General features: G+C 42.3%; 1 protein-coding gene across 2 annotated transcripts; it reads right to left on the bottom strand.

Moving 5' to 3' along the window:
- Positions 1–11,415: 11,415 nt before the first annotated feature.
- On the bottom strand, positions 11,416–17,346 carry NDUFB4 (NADH:ubiquinone oxidoreductase subunit B4). 2 transcript variants are annotated; one of them, XM_068984410.1, is made up of 3 exons: positions 17,139–17,346; positions 12,907–13,053; positions 11,416–11,530 (listed from the first exon to the last, which is right to left on the bottom strand). In XM_068984410.1, exons 1-3 carry the CDS (start codon positions 17,316–17,318, stop codon positions 11,468–11,470), a joined length of 390 nt encoding a protein of 129 aa, XP_068840511.1. In that variant the 5' UTR covers positions 17,319–17,346; the 3' UTR covers positions 11,416–11,467. The 2 variants fall into 2 exon arrangements, with proteins under 2 accessions (XP_068840511.1, XP_068840520.1); XM_068984419.1 differs by lacking the exon at positions 11,416–11,530 and having other exon boundaries at positions 12,895–13,053.
- Between the last annotated feature and the right edge of the window lie 1,325 nt (positions 17,347–18,671).

Here is an 18,671-nt window from a genome sequence, read left to right as displayed (position 1 = left end):
TCTGAGGAGTGAATGGCCCTGGACACAGTCCTCAACCACCAGAATCGAAATTAGTGGATAAATCTGCCAGTTCTCTTGTTCCATACCTCTGAGGCTTGTGTTCAGCTGGGGTTCCTGGCAACTTTCAGAATGATTAAGCGTCACTGCCCAAAGTGGCAACTTCTGAAAACATCCATTAGTAGCTTCCTTGCCTCTTACCTACCCACTCCCCTGTAGTGCTTGCTGGAATCTTTTCTCAAATAACCCCAAACGAAGACAACCCCTAAATGTTTCCAAATTCCAGCGCTTACATAATGAGCTCACTTTAGCAGTGGCTCAGCAGTAAATAAAGTGAAAGTTAAAGTGAGGTCGCTCAGTTGTATCCGACTCTTTGCGACCCCATGGACTGTAGCCTACCATGTTCCTCCGGCCATGGGATTTTCCAGGCAAGAGTGCTGGAGTAGGTTGCCATTTCCTTCTCCAGGGGATCAAACGTGGGTCTTCCTCATTGCAGACAGACACTTTACCATCTGAGCCACCAGGGAAGTCCTCAGCAGTAAAGAATCCGCCTGCAATGCAGGAGGTGAAGGAGACTCAGATTAGATCCCTGAATCAGGAAGATCCCCTTGAGAAGGAAATGGCAACCCACTCCAGTGTTCTTGCCTGAAGAATTCCACGGACAGAGGAGCCTGGCAGGCTACAGTCCATGGGATCACGAGTCAGACACGACTTAGCAACTCAACAACAACCCTCCTCTTATACACAAACCTAGACTCTCACCAATTTTGGTTCACTCTGTTAGTGTGCTGGCAAAACCTTTCTAGAGCTAAAGAAACATTCTGGGTTTACATCCATTTAGCATCCAAGCCCGTGTACTTTATCTCCCTGTTGCTGGCAGCAGCTTGTCAGCAGGAGACAATATTTCACCCAGGCCAGGCTGTTCACGCTAATTAAAAAAAAAGATATAGTTTCCTTCTGTTGTGCTTCAGATCAGCTAGAGAGATCTGTATCATTTTCTTAATTCTCTACTCTTAAAGATTCGTTTCTCTATTGTTCTCCCAAGGAATAAGCCATCTGTTTGCTTAAAAATTTAAAACTCTTTTTAAAAAGAAAAAAAAAGGCACCCTGATTAGGTTTCCTCCAATGACAGGAGTTTTCTGCTAGGTATCCTTGACATCTTTATATATTTTCCTGTTAGAGAGAATGCCACAGAAGTCGCCCTTCTTTTTCTTGTTTCTTTTTGGGAGACTTCTCACAGCCCAGGCTACTGGCAGTGGCTCCAGACAATGGTTCACAATAAGGTGATTTTGTATCCCTCACCCAAGACACCTGTCAAAGCCTAGAGACATCTTTTGTTGTCACAACTGGAGAGGGTGTTACTGGCATCTGTTAGGTAAAGGTTAGGGAAGCTGGCAAACATTCTACAATGCACAGGACAGAGTATTATCTGGTACTGAATGTCAGTAGTGTCAGGGTTGAGAAGCCCCACGGTGGTTTTCATCTTCGCCTGTACATTGGAGCTCCTGGTAGTTTCTGAGACTCCAGGTGCCCAGGGTGTATCTCAGATCAATTAAATTAGAAATGCTGGGGGTGGAATCCAAATGAGAATTTTCTTGAAATCCCTCAGGTAATTCCAATGCGCGGCAAGGCAGAGGGCCACTGTTCTATTAATAGAAACTACCTTAAAATCAGTATCCAAAACATTCTGTTTGCAATCTTTGATTCTGGTCCAAATCTGGGCTTCTTGGGTCTACAGAAAGGAAGTGAGAAAAGCTCCCAATGTTTCAGTAAACATACATTGAAATGGAATAGGATGGGGTGTGTAAACAAGCAACTACCCAGGAGGAGAAGCCACTATTAGGCAGTGGTGGGAAGGGCCACTGCCTGCCTCCAGAAAGCACACACTTTGTTGACCAGATGGGGCACAGAGAGAGATGGAGGAGGAGAGGGAAGGTAGGAAACCTAGGGCCTAGATGTAAACTATAAGTTAAAAATTAATGTGTGGTTTCTGTGTTGTAATTTTCTAGAGTGATGCAAGAGTTATTACTTCTGAGTTTGAAGGAAGTTCTGCCCTTCCAGAAAGATATTTTACTGCTAAAATGGAAAAAAAAAAAAAAAAGTCTTGAGAGCTGACATTTAAATTTCTTTGTTACATTTAGTATACAGCTAGGCTTCAATTTGATAGAATCAACTTTATATAATTGTATGACAATCTGAAGTATATCTAAAATTTATCCTTTTGTGAGTCAATGTGGTACCTAATTAAGAGGGCAGATGCTGAAACCAGACTGCCTGGATTCAAATCCAGGCACAACCACTTGTTAGCTATGTGATTCTGAATGAGTTATTAACCTTTCTGAGCTTTTGTTTCCTCAGCTGTAAAATGTGGATAAAGATAATACTTCATGAAGAATTCTGACTCTGGAATCCAGATGGTACTTATAGCTGAATGAGTTTGAGCAAGTGACTTAACCTGTGCCTCACTTTCCTCCTCTGAAAGAAGGAAATGATTTATTTCATAAGAATTTGGTGGGGGGTTTAAATGAGACAATGGGCTTCCCTTGGGACTCAGTGGTAAAGAATCCACCCACCAGTGCAGGAGTTGAGAGTTCGATGCCTGGGTCAGTAAGATCCCCTGGAGAAGGAAATGGCAACCCACTCCAGAAATCTTGCCTGGGACATACCATGGCTAGAGAAGCCTGGTGGGCTACAGTCCATGGGGTCTCAAAAGAACTGGACACGACTCAGTGACTAAAACAACACAAAATGAGACCACGCTTTGAAAGCACTCACACTGCTTTTGGCACCTAGTGAACATGGGCAGATTTAGATATTATTGTTGTTATTGTTGATATTGTGATTCAGTGAATACTTATTAGTTTCTGCCTCAGTGAGGCTATTGTGTGGCCTACTATAGGATAGACTGGAATGAGTAAGCCAAGGTCCCTGTCCGTAAATAACTAGCTTTTAGCTGAGAACGAAGGCATGCACTCTTCTAATGCAATAAGTAACAGAAGCCCGAAGTGCAGAAAATTTAGAAGTACATATTGCCTTTTTCCATCATCTTTTAGATCTGAAGAAAACCATATTGAATTTCAATTTAAGATCTCAACAGTGCATATTAATAGCTCAATTAAAGTGAAAGCTAAGACAGAATCTAAAGTGCCTTTGATATAAGTAGTTCGCCTATGACTAACTATAGAGCTTTTCCTGGAGGAGTCTTGCCTAACCATGTGGGCCTTTGGACTCTAAATAGCCTACTCTAGGTATTTTTAAAATCTAAAATTATATCAGAAGCTTTGACACAACCCACTATAGCACTATAACAGTGATACCTCACAAAATAGCCAAGTGTGTGCAAGTCTAAATTCTATATAGTCGCTGGAAGAGAAATTTAGCAAATGGGGCAGTTTTGCTCATTCATGAGCATTTAGTGTCCTTATTTTGGATTTTATAAATAAAATTAAAATCTGAACAATTATATTTTATAATAAATAAAAGGACATGGTATCAATTAAGAGTGCATTCAATTGTAAATGAAAATCTAACATCAGTTTAACAACTAAGACTTTATCTCATATAAGAAGTCTGAGGTTGGCAGGTCAGGACAAGGACAATCATAACATGAAGTTAGTTGGGAACCAAGTTCATTCTGGTTTTCTGCTCTACTATTCCTGAATATTTCATTTCATTCCCAAAGAAAGGCAATGCCAAAGAATGTTCAAACTACAGCACAATTGCACTAACCTCACCTCTAGCAAAGTAATGCTCAAAATTCTCCAAGCCAGGTTTCAACAGTATGTGAACCATGAACTTCCAGATGTTCAAGCTGGATTTAGAAAAGGCAGATGAACCAGAGATCGAATTGCCAACATCCGTTGGATCATTAAGAAAGCAAGCGAGTTCCAGAAAAACATTTACTTCTGTTTTATTGACTATGTCAAGCCTTTGACTGTGTGGATCACAACAAACTGTGGAAAACTCTTAAAGAGATGGGATTACCAGACCACCTTACCTGCCTCCTGAGAAATCTGTATGCAGGTCAAGAAGCAACAGTGAGAACTGGACATGGAACAACAGGCTAGTTCCAAATCGAATAGTGGTGCTGGAGAAGACTCCTGAGAGTCCCTTGGACTGCAAGGAGATCAAACCAGTCAATCCTAAAGGAAGTAAGTCCTGCATATTTATTGGAAGGACTGATGCTGAACCGCCAACCTGATACAAAGAACTGGGTCATTGGAAAATACCCTGATGCTGGGAAAGATTGAAAGCAGGAAGAGAAGGAAACAACAGAGGATGAGATGGTTGGAAGGCATCACCGATTTGATGGGCATGAAGCAACAAGCCCTGGGAGTTGGTGATGGTGAGGAAGGCCTGGTATGCTGCAGTCCATGGGGTCACAAAGTGTCAGACACAACTGAGAGATTGAACTGAACTGAACTGAACTGATTCTTGGGTATGTCTTATCTTCACCTCACTTCCATGTTCTAGGTCAGAGGAAGGGAGGAAAGGAAAAGGGTAAAGGGACAGAAGGATTTCTCTTTGGGAAATGTCTTTTATTGAAGAAAGAAAGCCCTCCCTAGTAGATTTCTCTTATGTCTTCGGTTCAGAACTGGGTTACACATCTATCCTTAGACCAATCCAGGTTCATTCCCTGGAGTGGGATCATGCCCACTTTCTCTGAGAACCAGCCTCATAAATAAACCAGGGTTCTATCGGAAGAAAAGGAAGGAGAGTGAGTGTTGATGAGTAAGAGCTGATGCCTGCCATGGATACCTTTTTATGAGAATTTAGCAAGAATAACATGAGAGGTATTGGTTTTGAATCAGATATTTTCATGTGCAAGCTCCAAGAAGAGATAAATCTTCTAATACTTGCTTTACACAGAAAATGCTCCAAATATCTGCCTGATTTCTCTCCAAATATATCCTTATTAAAGGTACAGAGATTTCCCAATACCCTCTACCTTCAGTTATGCATAGCCCACCCCATTATCAACATCCCCCACCAAAGTGGCATGGTTGTTATAACTGATGAACCTACATTGATACATCATCACCAAAAGCCCATAGTTTACTTTAGGGTTCACTGTTGGCGTTGTACAGTCTATGGGTTTGAACAAATGCATAATGACATATATCCATCTTTATAGTGTCCTACAGAGTAGTTTCACTGACTTAAATGCTTTGCTTATTCTTCCTTCCCTTAGTTGCTTCCAGATTCTGACCAGGTTGCTGGATCGCATGGTAAAAGTATGTTTAATTTTGTAGGAAACTAACAAACTGATGAACTGCTGAAGTGACTGTATCATTTTGCATTCCCATCAGTAATGAGCAACAGTCTTTTAAGCAGGGTTCTTGAAGAATTGGACAAGTTGTTGTTCCTATCCAAGCCTTTTCTATAGAGTTAGGCTGTGAGACTAGCAGATCTTTAACAGTCCTTCCAGCCCTAACATTCTGTGTACCTGTGAATGTGCTAGAAACCCTAAGAAAGTGCACATGGGGGTCCCTGCTCTTGAAGGCACCATCTATTAATTCCTCCAGGCTTGACTGGGTGTCCTTTCTCAGTTTCGGGCTTCTCATAACATTTATCTTTATCCCTTTCAAAGAATTGGTTAAAAATTTCCCTCTGAAGTCAGGTTGCCCAGATTTCAGTTCTATCTTAGTCCTTATTAGCTAGAGGACTTGAGTAAATTGTTTAACCTCTCAAAGTCTCATGATGATGAGATTTAAGGTATCATTTTAGTGATGATTTTTAAGGTATGTTGGGAGATATGTAAAGCCCTTACTTTATCTTAGTGCCTGGAACACAAGTAAAAGTTTAATAAATGTTGGCTGCTATAACTGCTCTCCATTGTGAGTTCCTCCAAGAAGAAGCTGTATCTTTATACTAATATCTTCAGTGCTTAGTAAATGACTGCAGCTCAATAAGTATTGATATATGATCAATGCAGAGGGGACTTGATGGTGAGTATCCTACTAGAATTTAACAGGACACAGGCTCCTCCATCCATACCTCCAGGAAACCAAGCATCTCTAGAACCTGAAGACCAACAGCTGCTCCTTCTCCTTGTGGTCTGGCATTTGTATCTCCTCCTAAAGTTCCTGATGGGACCAAGCTGCCTCTGGACCACTCCTGCAGAGCATGATTTTGGAGCAGAAGCTTGGGGTACAGCTTCTAAGACATGGCACTGGGGTTACTGAAACCCTCCATCTCCATCTACCTTCATCCAAGCTACTCCATATAAAATACCACTCTTTGATACTGTCTCCACCTCACATAAAGAATAAAACCCTCTTTAGAAAACTTTAATTCATGCAAAACATATAACATAAGTAGGAAAGAGTGTTTAACTGTGCAAATGTAGTTTCATAAGAAGTCCCATCTCCCACCTTTTCCTCCTACCCACAATTGTCTATCAGATTGCAGTCCTTGAGTCCCTCCTGTGTCGATTTCTGGAGCAGCCTTAGCCAAGTTGCCTCTTTCTCCTATCCCTAAGATTTTTCCACAGCCTAATTATTAAATAAGAAGAATGATTTAAATGTGATTGGTGGCAAAGAATCGACCCTACAATGATAAGGTGATAACTCCTTGTGATTATAGGAGAAATAAATTTGAACTCTAGTGCAAGTTTGCTCAAGAAATCTCATGTTGCACCAACCATCTGTCTCCAGGGGTATTCAGAGATCAAATGTCAGACTTTCAGCTTGACTTTAATCTTATAAATCCTGAAACTTGGCCATAAGATCGCTGAGTCTTCTAGGGATGATGGTCTCCAGGTGAGTGATACTGCTCGTTGTCCCTCCAGGCCACAGTGGGTATCAGCAGACGGGGTCATCTCTAGCTCAGCTAGAGAAATGGCAGTAAACAAGGCAGCCAGAGAGAATTGTTGGATATGTTACAATCCTAGTGATAGGGGACAAATGGGTCCTATAACAGAAACATCATAAAACCCTATTTGTCCACACAAAGGTAGAGAGTGGCAATGAAAGCTTTGGAAATTCAGAATCTTTGAATGTATTTGCAGGATTATATTTTTACTAATTTAAAAATGCTGTTCATATTTTAAAATCACACATTTGATTAAGACAGATTCTTTATGTTTTTTTAATTGGAGGATTACTTTACAATATTGTGATGGTTTCTGCCATACATCAGCAAGAATCAGCCATAGGTATACATATGTCCCCTCCCTCTTAAACCTTCTTCCCACCTCCCTCTCCATTCCACCCCTCTAAGTCATCACAGGGCACCAGCTTTGGGTTCCCTGTGTCATAGAGCAAATTTCTACTGGCTATCTATTTTGCATATTATACAAAGTGAAGTAAATCAGAAAGACCGATTCTTGTTCAGAACTCTAATCTCTTCAAATACCCCATTAATGATCCTGAAGAATATAGAGATAATCAGTACCCTGTATTTTCCCCGAAGTTATGAGAAGACTGTGTGCCATGAATGAGAAAGAAGAAAAATAAATCAGGGGCTTAACCCAATGGGATTTTGATCAGAGCACAAATAATCTTTTTCTTCAGGAAGGATCCATAATAAAGGGTAAAAAAAAAACAGTACATAAACAAACCAGGCTGTTAGAGAAGCCATATTGTTCCAGAGAGAAGGGATGTCATACAAGGATAAGGAATTATTAAGAAAACTGGCTCCTCACGCATGAGCATAAAGGGGATCTAATAGAGATAATATATTTAGAATCTCATAAAGCTTTTGACAGGTTCACATCGAAGTGAGTCATCCTGGGATTGGGAATGGGCTGCTTTATTCTGCACTGAGAACTATCTCAAAAATTGAAAACAATTTCCGGCCTAAAGTCTTATAACAGCCTGGTACTGGTCATCCTCCAGCTTGTTACCCCAAGATGAGTTCCTCCAGGGGTCCAGAATGATCTTTCAGGAGTGCAAATTCAATAAGCTTACTCCTGCTTAACACCTTCAAAGGCTTCCACTGTTTTAGAAGTGCTTTAGAGCTGAACATGCTGCATGTTTGCTTTTTCAGTCTCCCTGGAACTCACCCACATCACCTAAGCTCAGCCACTCCCATGCCCTGGATTCAGGAGCAAGTGATGGGAAAATACGGTGGTCTTGCGGAACTCTTGCCAGTGGCTGTACTTGTAACAAACTTGAGTTCTTGGGCTAACAGAGGCAGCTTACCCAGTGCGGGCGTCTATGCCCAGTGCCCAGGGCTAGTGGCATCAGTCAGACACGTGGCAGCACTGAATGCTCACATAAGGTGACAGCTTCTGAGTGTGATTTGGGGCAGTTTATAATGATAAGAACACACTGTTGAGTAATTCTCAACGTTAAACAATTGTTTAAAAAATTCTGCCTATGTCTTTCTGGATACTGCCTTCTTATTCACTATTGGTTGTGCTAGGTCTTCCTTGCTGTGCATGCAGGCTCTCTCTAGGTGTGGTGATCGGGGGCTACTCTTCACTGCAGTGCATTGCAGTGGCTTCTCTTGTCGCAGAATACAGGCTCTAGACACAAAGGCTCAGTGATTGTGGGTGGCATGTGAGTTTAGTTGCTCCGCAGTACATGGAAATCTTCCTGAACCAGGGATTAAACCTGTATCCCCCGCATTGGCAGGCAGATTCTTATCCACTGTACCACCAGGGAAGTCCTACTGTAAATGTTTTTCCTATAACTAAGGTGAATTAGAATAACTCTCAGAGGAAAAAAAGATTGGTATAATTGAGGATTAATATCTTCACCTGTCTAAATCTTAAATCACTAAGAAGACATTTTATATCATAAAAATTTGGCAGTGGATCTGAGCAAGCAAAGAACAAAATAAACATAAATGGACAAAAATATATGAAGTTATATTATACTTCAATATTATGGACTTCCTTGGTGACTCAGATGGTAAAGACTGCCTGGAACATGGGAGACTCAGGTTCAATCACGTCAGGAAGACCCCCTAGAGAAGGAAATGGCAATACACTCCAGTATTCTTGCCTGGAGAATTCATATCTCTGGACAGAGATATGAAGTTATATTTAATAAATGAAATGCAAATTAAAATGTTTTCATTAATTAGGCTTAAAATATACTTTTAAACTCAGAGTTTAATAGTTATAATAATAGCTAACACTCACCAAGACTTGAATGTGTGCCACTGTTCTAAGTATTTTATAATAACTCATACAATGAGTTTAATAAAAATGTTTTACTTGTTTATCCATTTTAAAGATAAGGAAACAGACTTTAAATATATTCCAGGTCACTTAACCAATAAGTGGCAGAGCAGGGATATAAAGCTAGGGAGGAAAAAAAAAAAAAGCCAAGGAGGTCAGGGGTGCAACTCAAAGTTCCAAACAGCCAGCCCCCATCCTTAGGTGTGGTTCAAAAGTCACCTTATTAACATAAGACACCTTTTTCTGTTATCTCACTTAGGAAATCCCAAGGATTTTAGGAGTTCTGTGCCAGAAACACAGACTGAATATATACTTATTATAAATCATAGAACTAATGTTAACAGGATTTCACTTTAATTTGAAGTCATTACTAACTCCTGGCCATCTGGGGTTTTTTGTACTTCAGAAGCAGTAGATAAGAGAAAAAAAAATGGCTATTTATACTAGCAGCACTAAATGACCTTGATTACAAGGAACTAGGGTTGCCGTCGGGCAGAAAGGGATACCCCTGGCTCCCAAGGGATTCACTGGCTCATCTTCACGCTTTCATGCTCCATGAGAAGTGTAAACAGGCAGCTGGTGCATCAAAGGCCTGAAGATGCTAGAGTAACTAAGGTTCTGGCCTTTGGAAATGAAAATCCTGGTGACTCGGGCAAGCAACCTAGATCTGCTAAAGTGATGGCCAAGAGAAGGGAAATCTCGAAAGCATGGGGAGGGGAAATGATTATCAGCTAGGGCCTCAACCAGTCTCAACTGTGGACAGCAGCTTGCTCCACCAGCCCTCCTGTGACACTGTACCTAACCACCCCTTTGAATGACAGATTCAGTGTGTGCACAGAGCCAAGCTGTTCAGAGTGCAGGAGGAAATCCTATGCCTCTTGTGCCTGCTTCAATTCTGCTTGACCCATCTTCACTCCCATTGCTGCTGCAGCTTTCAGCTGCCTGCAAGTGTGACCATACTTCACCTCAGCTGCACAGCATGTCACCTGCTTTCTGCCCTAACCTTCCTTCATCCTCCATGAGATGCCTATAAGAATCGTCGGCCCGCCTGAGGCTTGCTCACACCTGGCAGTACAAGAGAATTAACTGCATGAGACAACTGTGGACCAAGAGGGAGAGGAATGACTGGTATATATTCACTTTTTCATGTCTGAGGAAAACCTGTGTCCATTCCACAGTGCTCCTCAGAAAGCCCCTACAGGAATTAAGCCCGTTACCCTCAGGCCAAGAGCACACAGTTCATGGGTTTTCCCTCAATCCGTTTCATTCTTAGCAGTCTGCCCCTTGTTCTTTCAGATCACTTCCTAACATAAAAAGTCTGTACACGCTTTTCTCTTGGGCTCTGCATTTTGGGGGTATTCCAGGTTCACATGAGGATCAAATGAGAGAATAGTTGTAAATATGCTTTGAAAACTAAAACCAATACACTCATGTAAGCCAGCCCCATAGAGCATGCTGTTCCCCCTACAACATTTGATTTTACTTTGTTCTCACAGATGAAATTGTCATCCAGTTTCAAGACTGAACTACAAAGCATGGGGCAACTTTCACTGAGCAATACTCTGTTACTTCATCTTCATCTTAAGAGGTAGTAGGCATTACTATCTCCAGACCATGGATGAGGATGTGGAGGTCTGGTATTCCAACTGCTAAGCTCAAGCTAAGATTCTAGCCCAGATCTGACTTCCAAAGACCATGCTGTGTATCATTTTACTTCTGTTCTTCAGCATGTCCTCCACCCTCCCTGTCTTCTCCCTAACAGTGGTCCTCAATCTAGCCATACCCAACACATCTTACCCTTTTGTGTTCCTGTTTTGCTCTGTCAGCCCCTGTGATCTTCAGAGCCGAGATCAAATGCCATCTTCCTAGACAGAACTGCTTCTTCATCAGCTTGCCTACATCACTTTTCTGAATCACTATTTTTTCTTTAAACCACAAGGTTGTAACTGTTCTGCTGCATTTATGACTGGGGCTGGAGCCAGACAAGAGCTTAGGTCTTAAATAGTACTAGATACATAATAAGCACTCATATAATAACTGTTGAATAAACACTTGTCAGAGTGTGTACTTCTAAAGCACAGGGCCTACGTTTGTCCTACTGACTGCTATATTCTCAGCACGCAGCACAATGCCTGGCTTATAGCAGACACTCATTTGCTAAATGACTGAATGAATGAACATGAATCTGTTTCTTCATTAACTGTGAATTCTTACAAAGTGGGATTCCACAATGTTCAGCAAATGTTTGCTGAATCCAAGTAATATTAAGAAAGAAAACTATTTATTTAGTGATTAATTGATTTATTTAAACAATAGTACATATAGACATCATTGTCAGACTTAATATGAGATGTTAAATGTTCGATCCAATTTTCCTTCCTGGATAAGTTTTTCTTTCCTATCCTGCACAAACAGAAAAAAAAAAAAAGTACATTAAAAACAATGCATTCTGGTACAATTCATGGTGTAACTCTGAAAAACAAGAAGAAACACTCCCAACCTAATTCCAATCTCTCATTGTCTAAAGTCTGCACAGTATGACTGAGGAAGCAATAATCTGAAGAAATAAAGGGATAGTAACAAAACACTTCCATTGAAAAAATATCTATATTACCCCACCAAACAGCATACACTGAAAGCAAAAGGCATATACCTTCTGGTAAGTGTGGCCTACCTTTCTGTTAAGCAATAATTTATCAGATAATGAAAATATATACACTCTAACAGGAGAGTGGATTGACCAGTTTAAGGCAGAGCTATTAACACATTGGTGGGCTCCAGTGTAGATGGCAACATGAGGCCTGTGGGCTCAGGTTGGGGATCTAGTATCAGACTGGTCTGGTGTCAAAGATAAGCTTGGCTTTCTATGCAATCACATACCCAGGCGTCTGATGGCAGTGATCCCCACCACAGGCTGCTTCTGCTACTCTATTGTTGGAATATCAATGTTTTAACATTAACTCACACAATGTGACCAATATAACTGAAATTCACGCAGAGCAGACAGGGAACATACAAAGTGATACATGTATTCTGCTAATATGTAACCCAATAAATGTATCTTTAAAACAACACCTAAAGGTTAATCAAAATGGAAAATCTTAACTTCTGTACATCTAATGAGAAAAAAGCAATTAACTTTTTAAGTTATTTCTGTATCCTCTTGTTTAATATACACAGGTGGTACAGTGGTAAAGAATTCGCCTACCAATGCCAGAGACACAAGAGACAGAGGTTCAACCCCTGGGTCAGGAAGATCCCCTGGAGAAGGAACTAGCAACCCACTCCAGTATTCTTGCCTGGAAAATTCCATGAACAGAGGAGCTTGGTGGGCTGCAGTCCATGGAGGTACAAAGAGCTGGACACAACTGAGTCACACACACAAACACACACACACAACTTCCTTACCTCATCTAGAATACACCAGGAAGATGCTTCCATGAACTAAGTTCAAGTCTTACATATTTAAAGGGACCAATTCATTATTTTAAATTCTAGAGCAGCCACTAATATTAAATTTGAAAGACCAAGAAACAACTGTGGTTTTTAAGAGGGAATATTTCTACATGAGTTGAAAGGATAGAGCAATAAAACTAAACATGTAAATGAAACATCCGGTTTTTAATTCAGCTGGAAAGGGATAAAGGTAGGAGAAGATAAAGGAAAGGTAAGCAGGAGGAGTAGAAAGCCAAGAAGGGAATTATCGAGTGAGAGATAGCTGCAGCCTGCACAGCAGGAACCTATCACACAGTCACCAAACACAAGGTTCAAGTACTTACTCTGTCAGTTTTGAAAACATAATACCAGAAGATGAGGGGCCCAATTCCGAACAGAGCTCCTAAGAGGGAGGTCTTGGTATTGGGTCTGAAATTGGGATAGACATTTGCTGATCTTGCATAGGTCCAACGAATCAAGGCAGGATCTTCCTAAAATGAATGAAAACAAAAGATACAGGAAATGAAGTTCCACACTGAGACGCAATCTCATCAGGACTTTTGTTCTGGAGCATAGGAGACACCCTTTCTTCTCTCCTACAGTTAAGGGTATATCTCAAATATTCCTACATAGCTTCAGAGAAGATCACACATTTCTAGCATTTGTTGACTAATTTCCTGATGATCCTGTTCAGAATTTAAAACACTCATATTATCCTTCAGCTTTCCATTGATTTAAGAATCCTAATCATTTTAAGCAGTCAGAGAAGGCACTTTTTTTTAATCCTTTTTTTTTCTATTTTTTTCTGGATTGTTTTTGGCTTCACTGCCTTTCTTGAAGTATGCAGTATTTCCAATGAAGACAAACAGATTTCATATGCTCTATCATACTGTCAACTTTGTTTCCAGGACCCTTTCTAATGCTACACCCATGCCAGTCTCTCCAGGCTACAAATAAACTGCAGGAAGGATGAAGACTGAGGTAGGCTAACTCTGAACTTAAAGGTTTTTGAGCTGCCTTAGCTGGTATTTTTAGGAGCAAAATTATTACATTTCATACTATTAAAATGGTTTTTCAAAAGGATAAACTTGTTAAAGAAAAATAATCAGATCGTCTCGGTTAAAAAAAGTAGTTGTGATGTGAGGGCTTAGTTAACTGGCCAATATGTGGGTTCTCAGTTCCCCAACGAGGGATCAAACCCAGGTGCCCTGCATTTGAAGGTGGATTTTTCACCACTGTACCACAAGGGAAGTCTCCCACGGTGATATTTTAAATGAAACTGTTTGCAGAGACAGTAAAGAAGGTGAAGACACAAGATACAGGTTCAGTAGGACGTGTGAGCTCTATACCTGAAAGAATAAAACATCTGTCTATTCTTGTATCTATCCCTTCCAGGGCACACGCCAGCTTGGCTTTTCTCCTAACTCTGGCTATTCCCTTAGTCTCTTTCTCTCCCTTCCTACTTCTCTCTCCAATCTCTTAAGGGTGGACCTCAGACCCATGGGTGTTTCCTATCTACATTCACTCCCTTGATAATCTCTAGTCATATGGCTTTACATATCCACCTATAGGCAATTCAGTGCAGTCGCTCAGTCGTGTCTGACTCTTAGGGACCCCATGGACTGCAGCACAGCAGGCCTCCCTGTCCTATAGGCAGATGACTCCCCAAAAGTATGACTCCAGCTCTAGACCTCTAGCCTGAACAGGAGACATAATATTGCACTCCCTGCTCAAGGCTGACTTGTTTAACCAGTAAAAGAAAAGTAAAAGAAAGTGAAGTCGCTCAGTCATGTCCGACTCTGTGACCCCATGGACTGTAGCCTACCATGCTCCTCCATCCATGGGATTTTCCAGCCAAGAGTACTGGAGTGGGTTACCATTTCCTTCTCCAAGGGATCCTCCCAACCGAGGGATCGAACCCGGGTCTCCCGCATTGTAGGCAGATGCTTTACCATCTGTGCCATCAGGGAAGTACCGATTTCCTAACATGCCATTCCACCTCCATCCCTGATCCTTTCACACTCTTCCCTATCCTGGCAAACTGCAACTTCATTCTTCACTTCAGTCAAAAACCTGAGAGTTATCCTTGAGCCCTCTCCTTCTCTTACACTATATATCCAATCTACCAGCTAACCTGGCTGGCTCTACTTTCAATACATAACGTCTTACCAACTTCACTGCCACCACCCTTGCAGCCACCATCAACTAAGAAATTAGAATACTGCAACAAGGTCCTAGTCTCCCTGCTCCTATTTTTGCTCTCCCATAGTCTCTTTTCAACTAAGCAGCCAGAGATGTTGTTAAAATGTAAGTTCTGATTATGGAACATCCAACTTAGAAAAGTCCTTTCAGTGACCTATGAGACCTGGTGTGGGCACCTTTCCCATCTCATCTCTTCCTACTCTGTCCTCACCTTTCTCTATGTTAATTACAACAGTCTCTTCAGTATTTGGGAGATTAATGAGGCACACTCCTGTCGCAGGACCCTTGTACTTGCTGTCTCCTATACTAGAACGCTACCTTCCCTGAGAGCTAAGTGGCTAGCTCCCTCACTTCAGTTTTCTGAACTCTTCAATGTCACCTTCTAAGTGAGGCCTTTCCTGAGCCTTTCTAAAATTATAGCTGCTCTATCCCTGCTACATACACACACCCCTAATCCCCCCTTCCTTGCTTTATTTTTCTTCTCATCACTTAACCACTACTTAACACGCTAAACAATTAAATTTTTTAACTTATTATTTGTCTTCCCTCTGGAAACAAAGCTTTATGGGGACAGGAGTCTTTGCCTGTTTGTTCTCCACTGTCACTACAGTATCTATAAGAAGGCCTGGCATGTAACAGACTCTAAGCAATTACTTATTCACTGAATAAGTCATTCTTAAAAGATTAGGCAAAGAACTTGGATGTACTGCTCAATATATAATAGTCAGGCATTCATTTATTTAGGGGCTTCACAGGTGGCACAGTGGTAAAGAATCTGCCTGCCAAGGCAGGAGACACAAGAAACACGGGTTTGATCCTCAGGTTGAGAAGATTCCCTAGAGTAAAAAAGGGCAACCCCCTCCAATATTCTTGCCTGGAGAATTCCATGGACAGAGGAGCTTGGCAGGCGGGCTACAGTCCATGGGGTCGCAGAGTGGGATATGACTGAGCACGCACGCATTTACTTAACAATCAACGAGGCTGGTGTAAAACCTGTTTTACATGGCAAAACTATAACTGCTCTGGGTCACAGAACTGGAAAAGTGAAAATCTGGAATTTAAATCTCAACTAGGTCTGACTCGAAGACTCTCTTTGAGAGAGACTTTGCGAGAGACTCTTTTTTTAAAAACTACATCTTACTATCTAGCATACCAAACCCAAGCACGTGACTATGTATATAATGAATGAATATCTCTCTCCACACCTTCTTCCAAGTGAAGGAGGTTCTGGCTGGAGACAATATAGCCAAACGTAAGAAGATGCTTTGGGTTACACGGACTACGGTTCAAATTCTGCTCTATCACTTGCCAGTTGGTATCACTCTATGACATACTTGTCCTTCCCATCTGTAAAATGGGGACAGTAATAGAGCTTAACTCTTTGAATAGCTGTGATATCTGAATATCATTCAGAAAGAGTTTCAATAGTGCCTGGCACACTGTAAATTCCCTTCAATCCTCATAACTTCCTAAAATTCCTACAGAATACCAATGTAATTGTTGGGAATAGTCTTTTAATATCATATCTGACATCATATTTAAACAGTTCTTGTACAAAAATTATCTAAAAGCATGCTTGTTAAATAATAATACCTTTCAATTTACTGGGCATGTGCCAAGAGTGTTATACAGACTATCTCATTTAACCTCACAAGGATCTATAAAGAATGTACTAACATTTCCATAAATGAAAATTAGAAAACTAAGTTTCAGAAGGGTCTGGGATATTGTACAAAGTCATATAGTTTGCCAGTACTTAGACCCTTGGCGTTTGACTCCAAAGCGCAGAGCTTCAGTAAGCTGTAGCCTGTTTGGGTCTTTAAAAAATACGAACTTAAAAATCACTATATTCCCATCAGGAGAGAGCAGTATTGCCTCAACTGTGAACTGAAAAGTGGAAAACAGCTTAAAAAAAAAAAAATACACCCCTCTCCCCTCGACATTTTCTGAACACTCATCACAAGCCAGGCACTGTGCCGGCCGGTCACTTGCCTTATCTCGTTTAATCCTAAGAGCCTCATAAGATAGGAAGTACAATATTATCCCCATTTTTCTGGCAGAAAAACCGAGGCTAAGCAGCAGAGTTCAACAACTTTTTCAAGATCACTCAGGCGGGAAGTGATCTAGCCGAGACTCAAACCCAGCCAGGTGTGAATCCACAACCCGTCCTCTTTACCACCAAACATCCTGCCCAAGGTCAAAGGACTAATGAACCTGCCTGCTCTCTGGGCCTGGAAGAGGACCTATGTCTAAAATATTGTTCGGCAATGGTGACCAACCCGCTGCTGGTCCCCCTGCAGGCCTGGGCTGAGCAGTCAGACCGGACCGTCCTGACTCTGGCCCCTCGATTCCCACCCACTGGCCCCTCACTCACGATAACCCCTCGGCGACTAGGGTCGTTGTACTGAAGCTGGTATTCCCGTTTAAGCCGGGATCTTATGGCCAACCGCTCGGCTTGTGCTTTCCGGGTTTCAGAAGATATGTCGTATTCAGCTGGGTCGAGGGTAGTAGGTAAGCTGGCCAAGCGCGATGGCTTGTACTTGGGGAACGACATCTTGACGACCCGGCGCAAAATTGCGCTTGCGCGACTCCAAGGCCCGCCCACTTCAGTCTGACCTTCGTCCCGAGGAAGTGCGCCTGCGCGTTAGCCCGAGGTTGAAAATGGAGTTAAAGAGTTGAGTTAGCTTCTTTCCTCAACCTTCCTTCCTCACTGTCCTGGCCCTCTAGTGGCGATCTGCGCTTGCGCAAGGTACTTTCCTCGCCTTCCCCCACCCCTACTTCCCTCCTCTCAGTTCAGTTCAGTCGCTCAGTTCCTGTCCATCACCAACTCCCGGAGTTCACTTTCCCTCCCCTACCCGCCTCCAGATCTGTTGCTTTTTTGGAAACAGTGTCAGACTTTATTTTGGGGGGCTCCAAAATCACTGCAGATGGTGATTGCAGCCATGAAATTAAAAGACGCTTACTCCTTGGAAGAAAAATTATGACCAACCTAGATAGCATATTCAAAAGCAGAGACGTTACTTTGCCGACTAAGGTCCGTCTAGTCAAGGCTACGGAGAAGGCGATAGCACCCCACTCCAGTACTCTTGCTTGGAAAATACCATGGACGGAGAAGCCTGATGGGCTGCAGTCCATGGGGTCACGAAGAGTCAGACACGACTGAGCGACTTCACTTTCTCTTTTCCCTTTCATGCATTGGAGAAGGCAATGGCAACCCACTCCAGTGTTCTTGCCTGGAGTATCGCAGGGGCAGGGGAGCTTGGTGGGCTGCCGTCTATGGAGTCGCACAGAGTCGGACATGACTGAAGCAACTTAGCAGTAGCAGCAGCAGTCAAGGCTATGGTTTTTCCTGTGGTCGTGTATGGATGTGAGAGTTGGACTGTGAAGAAGGCTGAGCGCCGAAGAATTGATGCTTTTGAACTGTGGTGTTGGAGAAGACTCTTGAGAGTCCCTTGGACTGCAAGGAGATCCAACCAATCCATTCTGAGGAGATCAGCCCTGGGATTACTTTGGAAGGAATGATGCTAAAGCTGAAGCTCCAGCACTTTGGCCACCTCATGTGAAGAGCCGACTCATTGGAAAAGATTCTGATGCTGGGAGGGATTGGGGGCAGGAGGAGAAGGGGATGACAGAGGATGAGATGGCTGGATGGCATCACTGACTCAATGGACGTGAGTCTGAGTGAACTCCGGGAGTTGGTGATGGACAGGGAGGCCTGGCGTGCTGCGATTCACGGGGTCGCAAGGAGTCGGACACGACTGAGTGACTGAACTGAACTGAGCAGGCTTATCTGGAGAAGGACATGGCAACCCACTCCACTATTCTTGCCTGGAGAAGCCTGTGGACAGAGGAGCCTGGTGGGCTGCTGTCCATGAGGTCACACAGAGTTGGACACGACTGCAGCGAC

The sequence above is a fragment of the Capricornis sumatraensis genome, chromosome 1 (assembly GCF_032405125.1).
Source record: "Capricornis sumatraensis isolate serow.1 chromosome 1, serow.2, whole genome shotgun sequence".
In the NCBI taxonomy this organism is placed as follows: Eukaryota; Metazoa; Chordata; class Mammalia; order Artiodactyla; family Bovidae; genus Capricornis; species Capricornis sumatraensis.
Note: the sequence above shows the minus strand (reverse complement) of the source record. Positions and strands in the feature narration are given on the sequence as shown.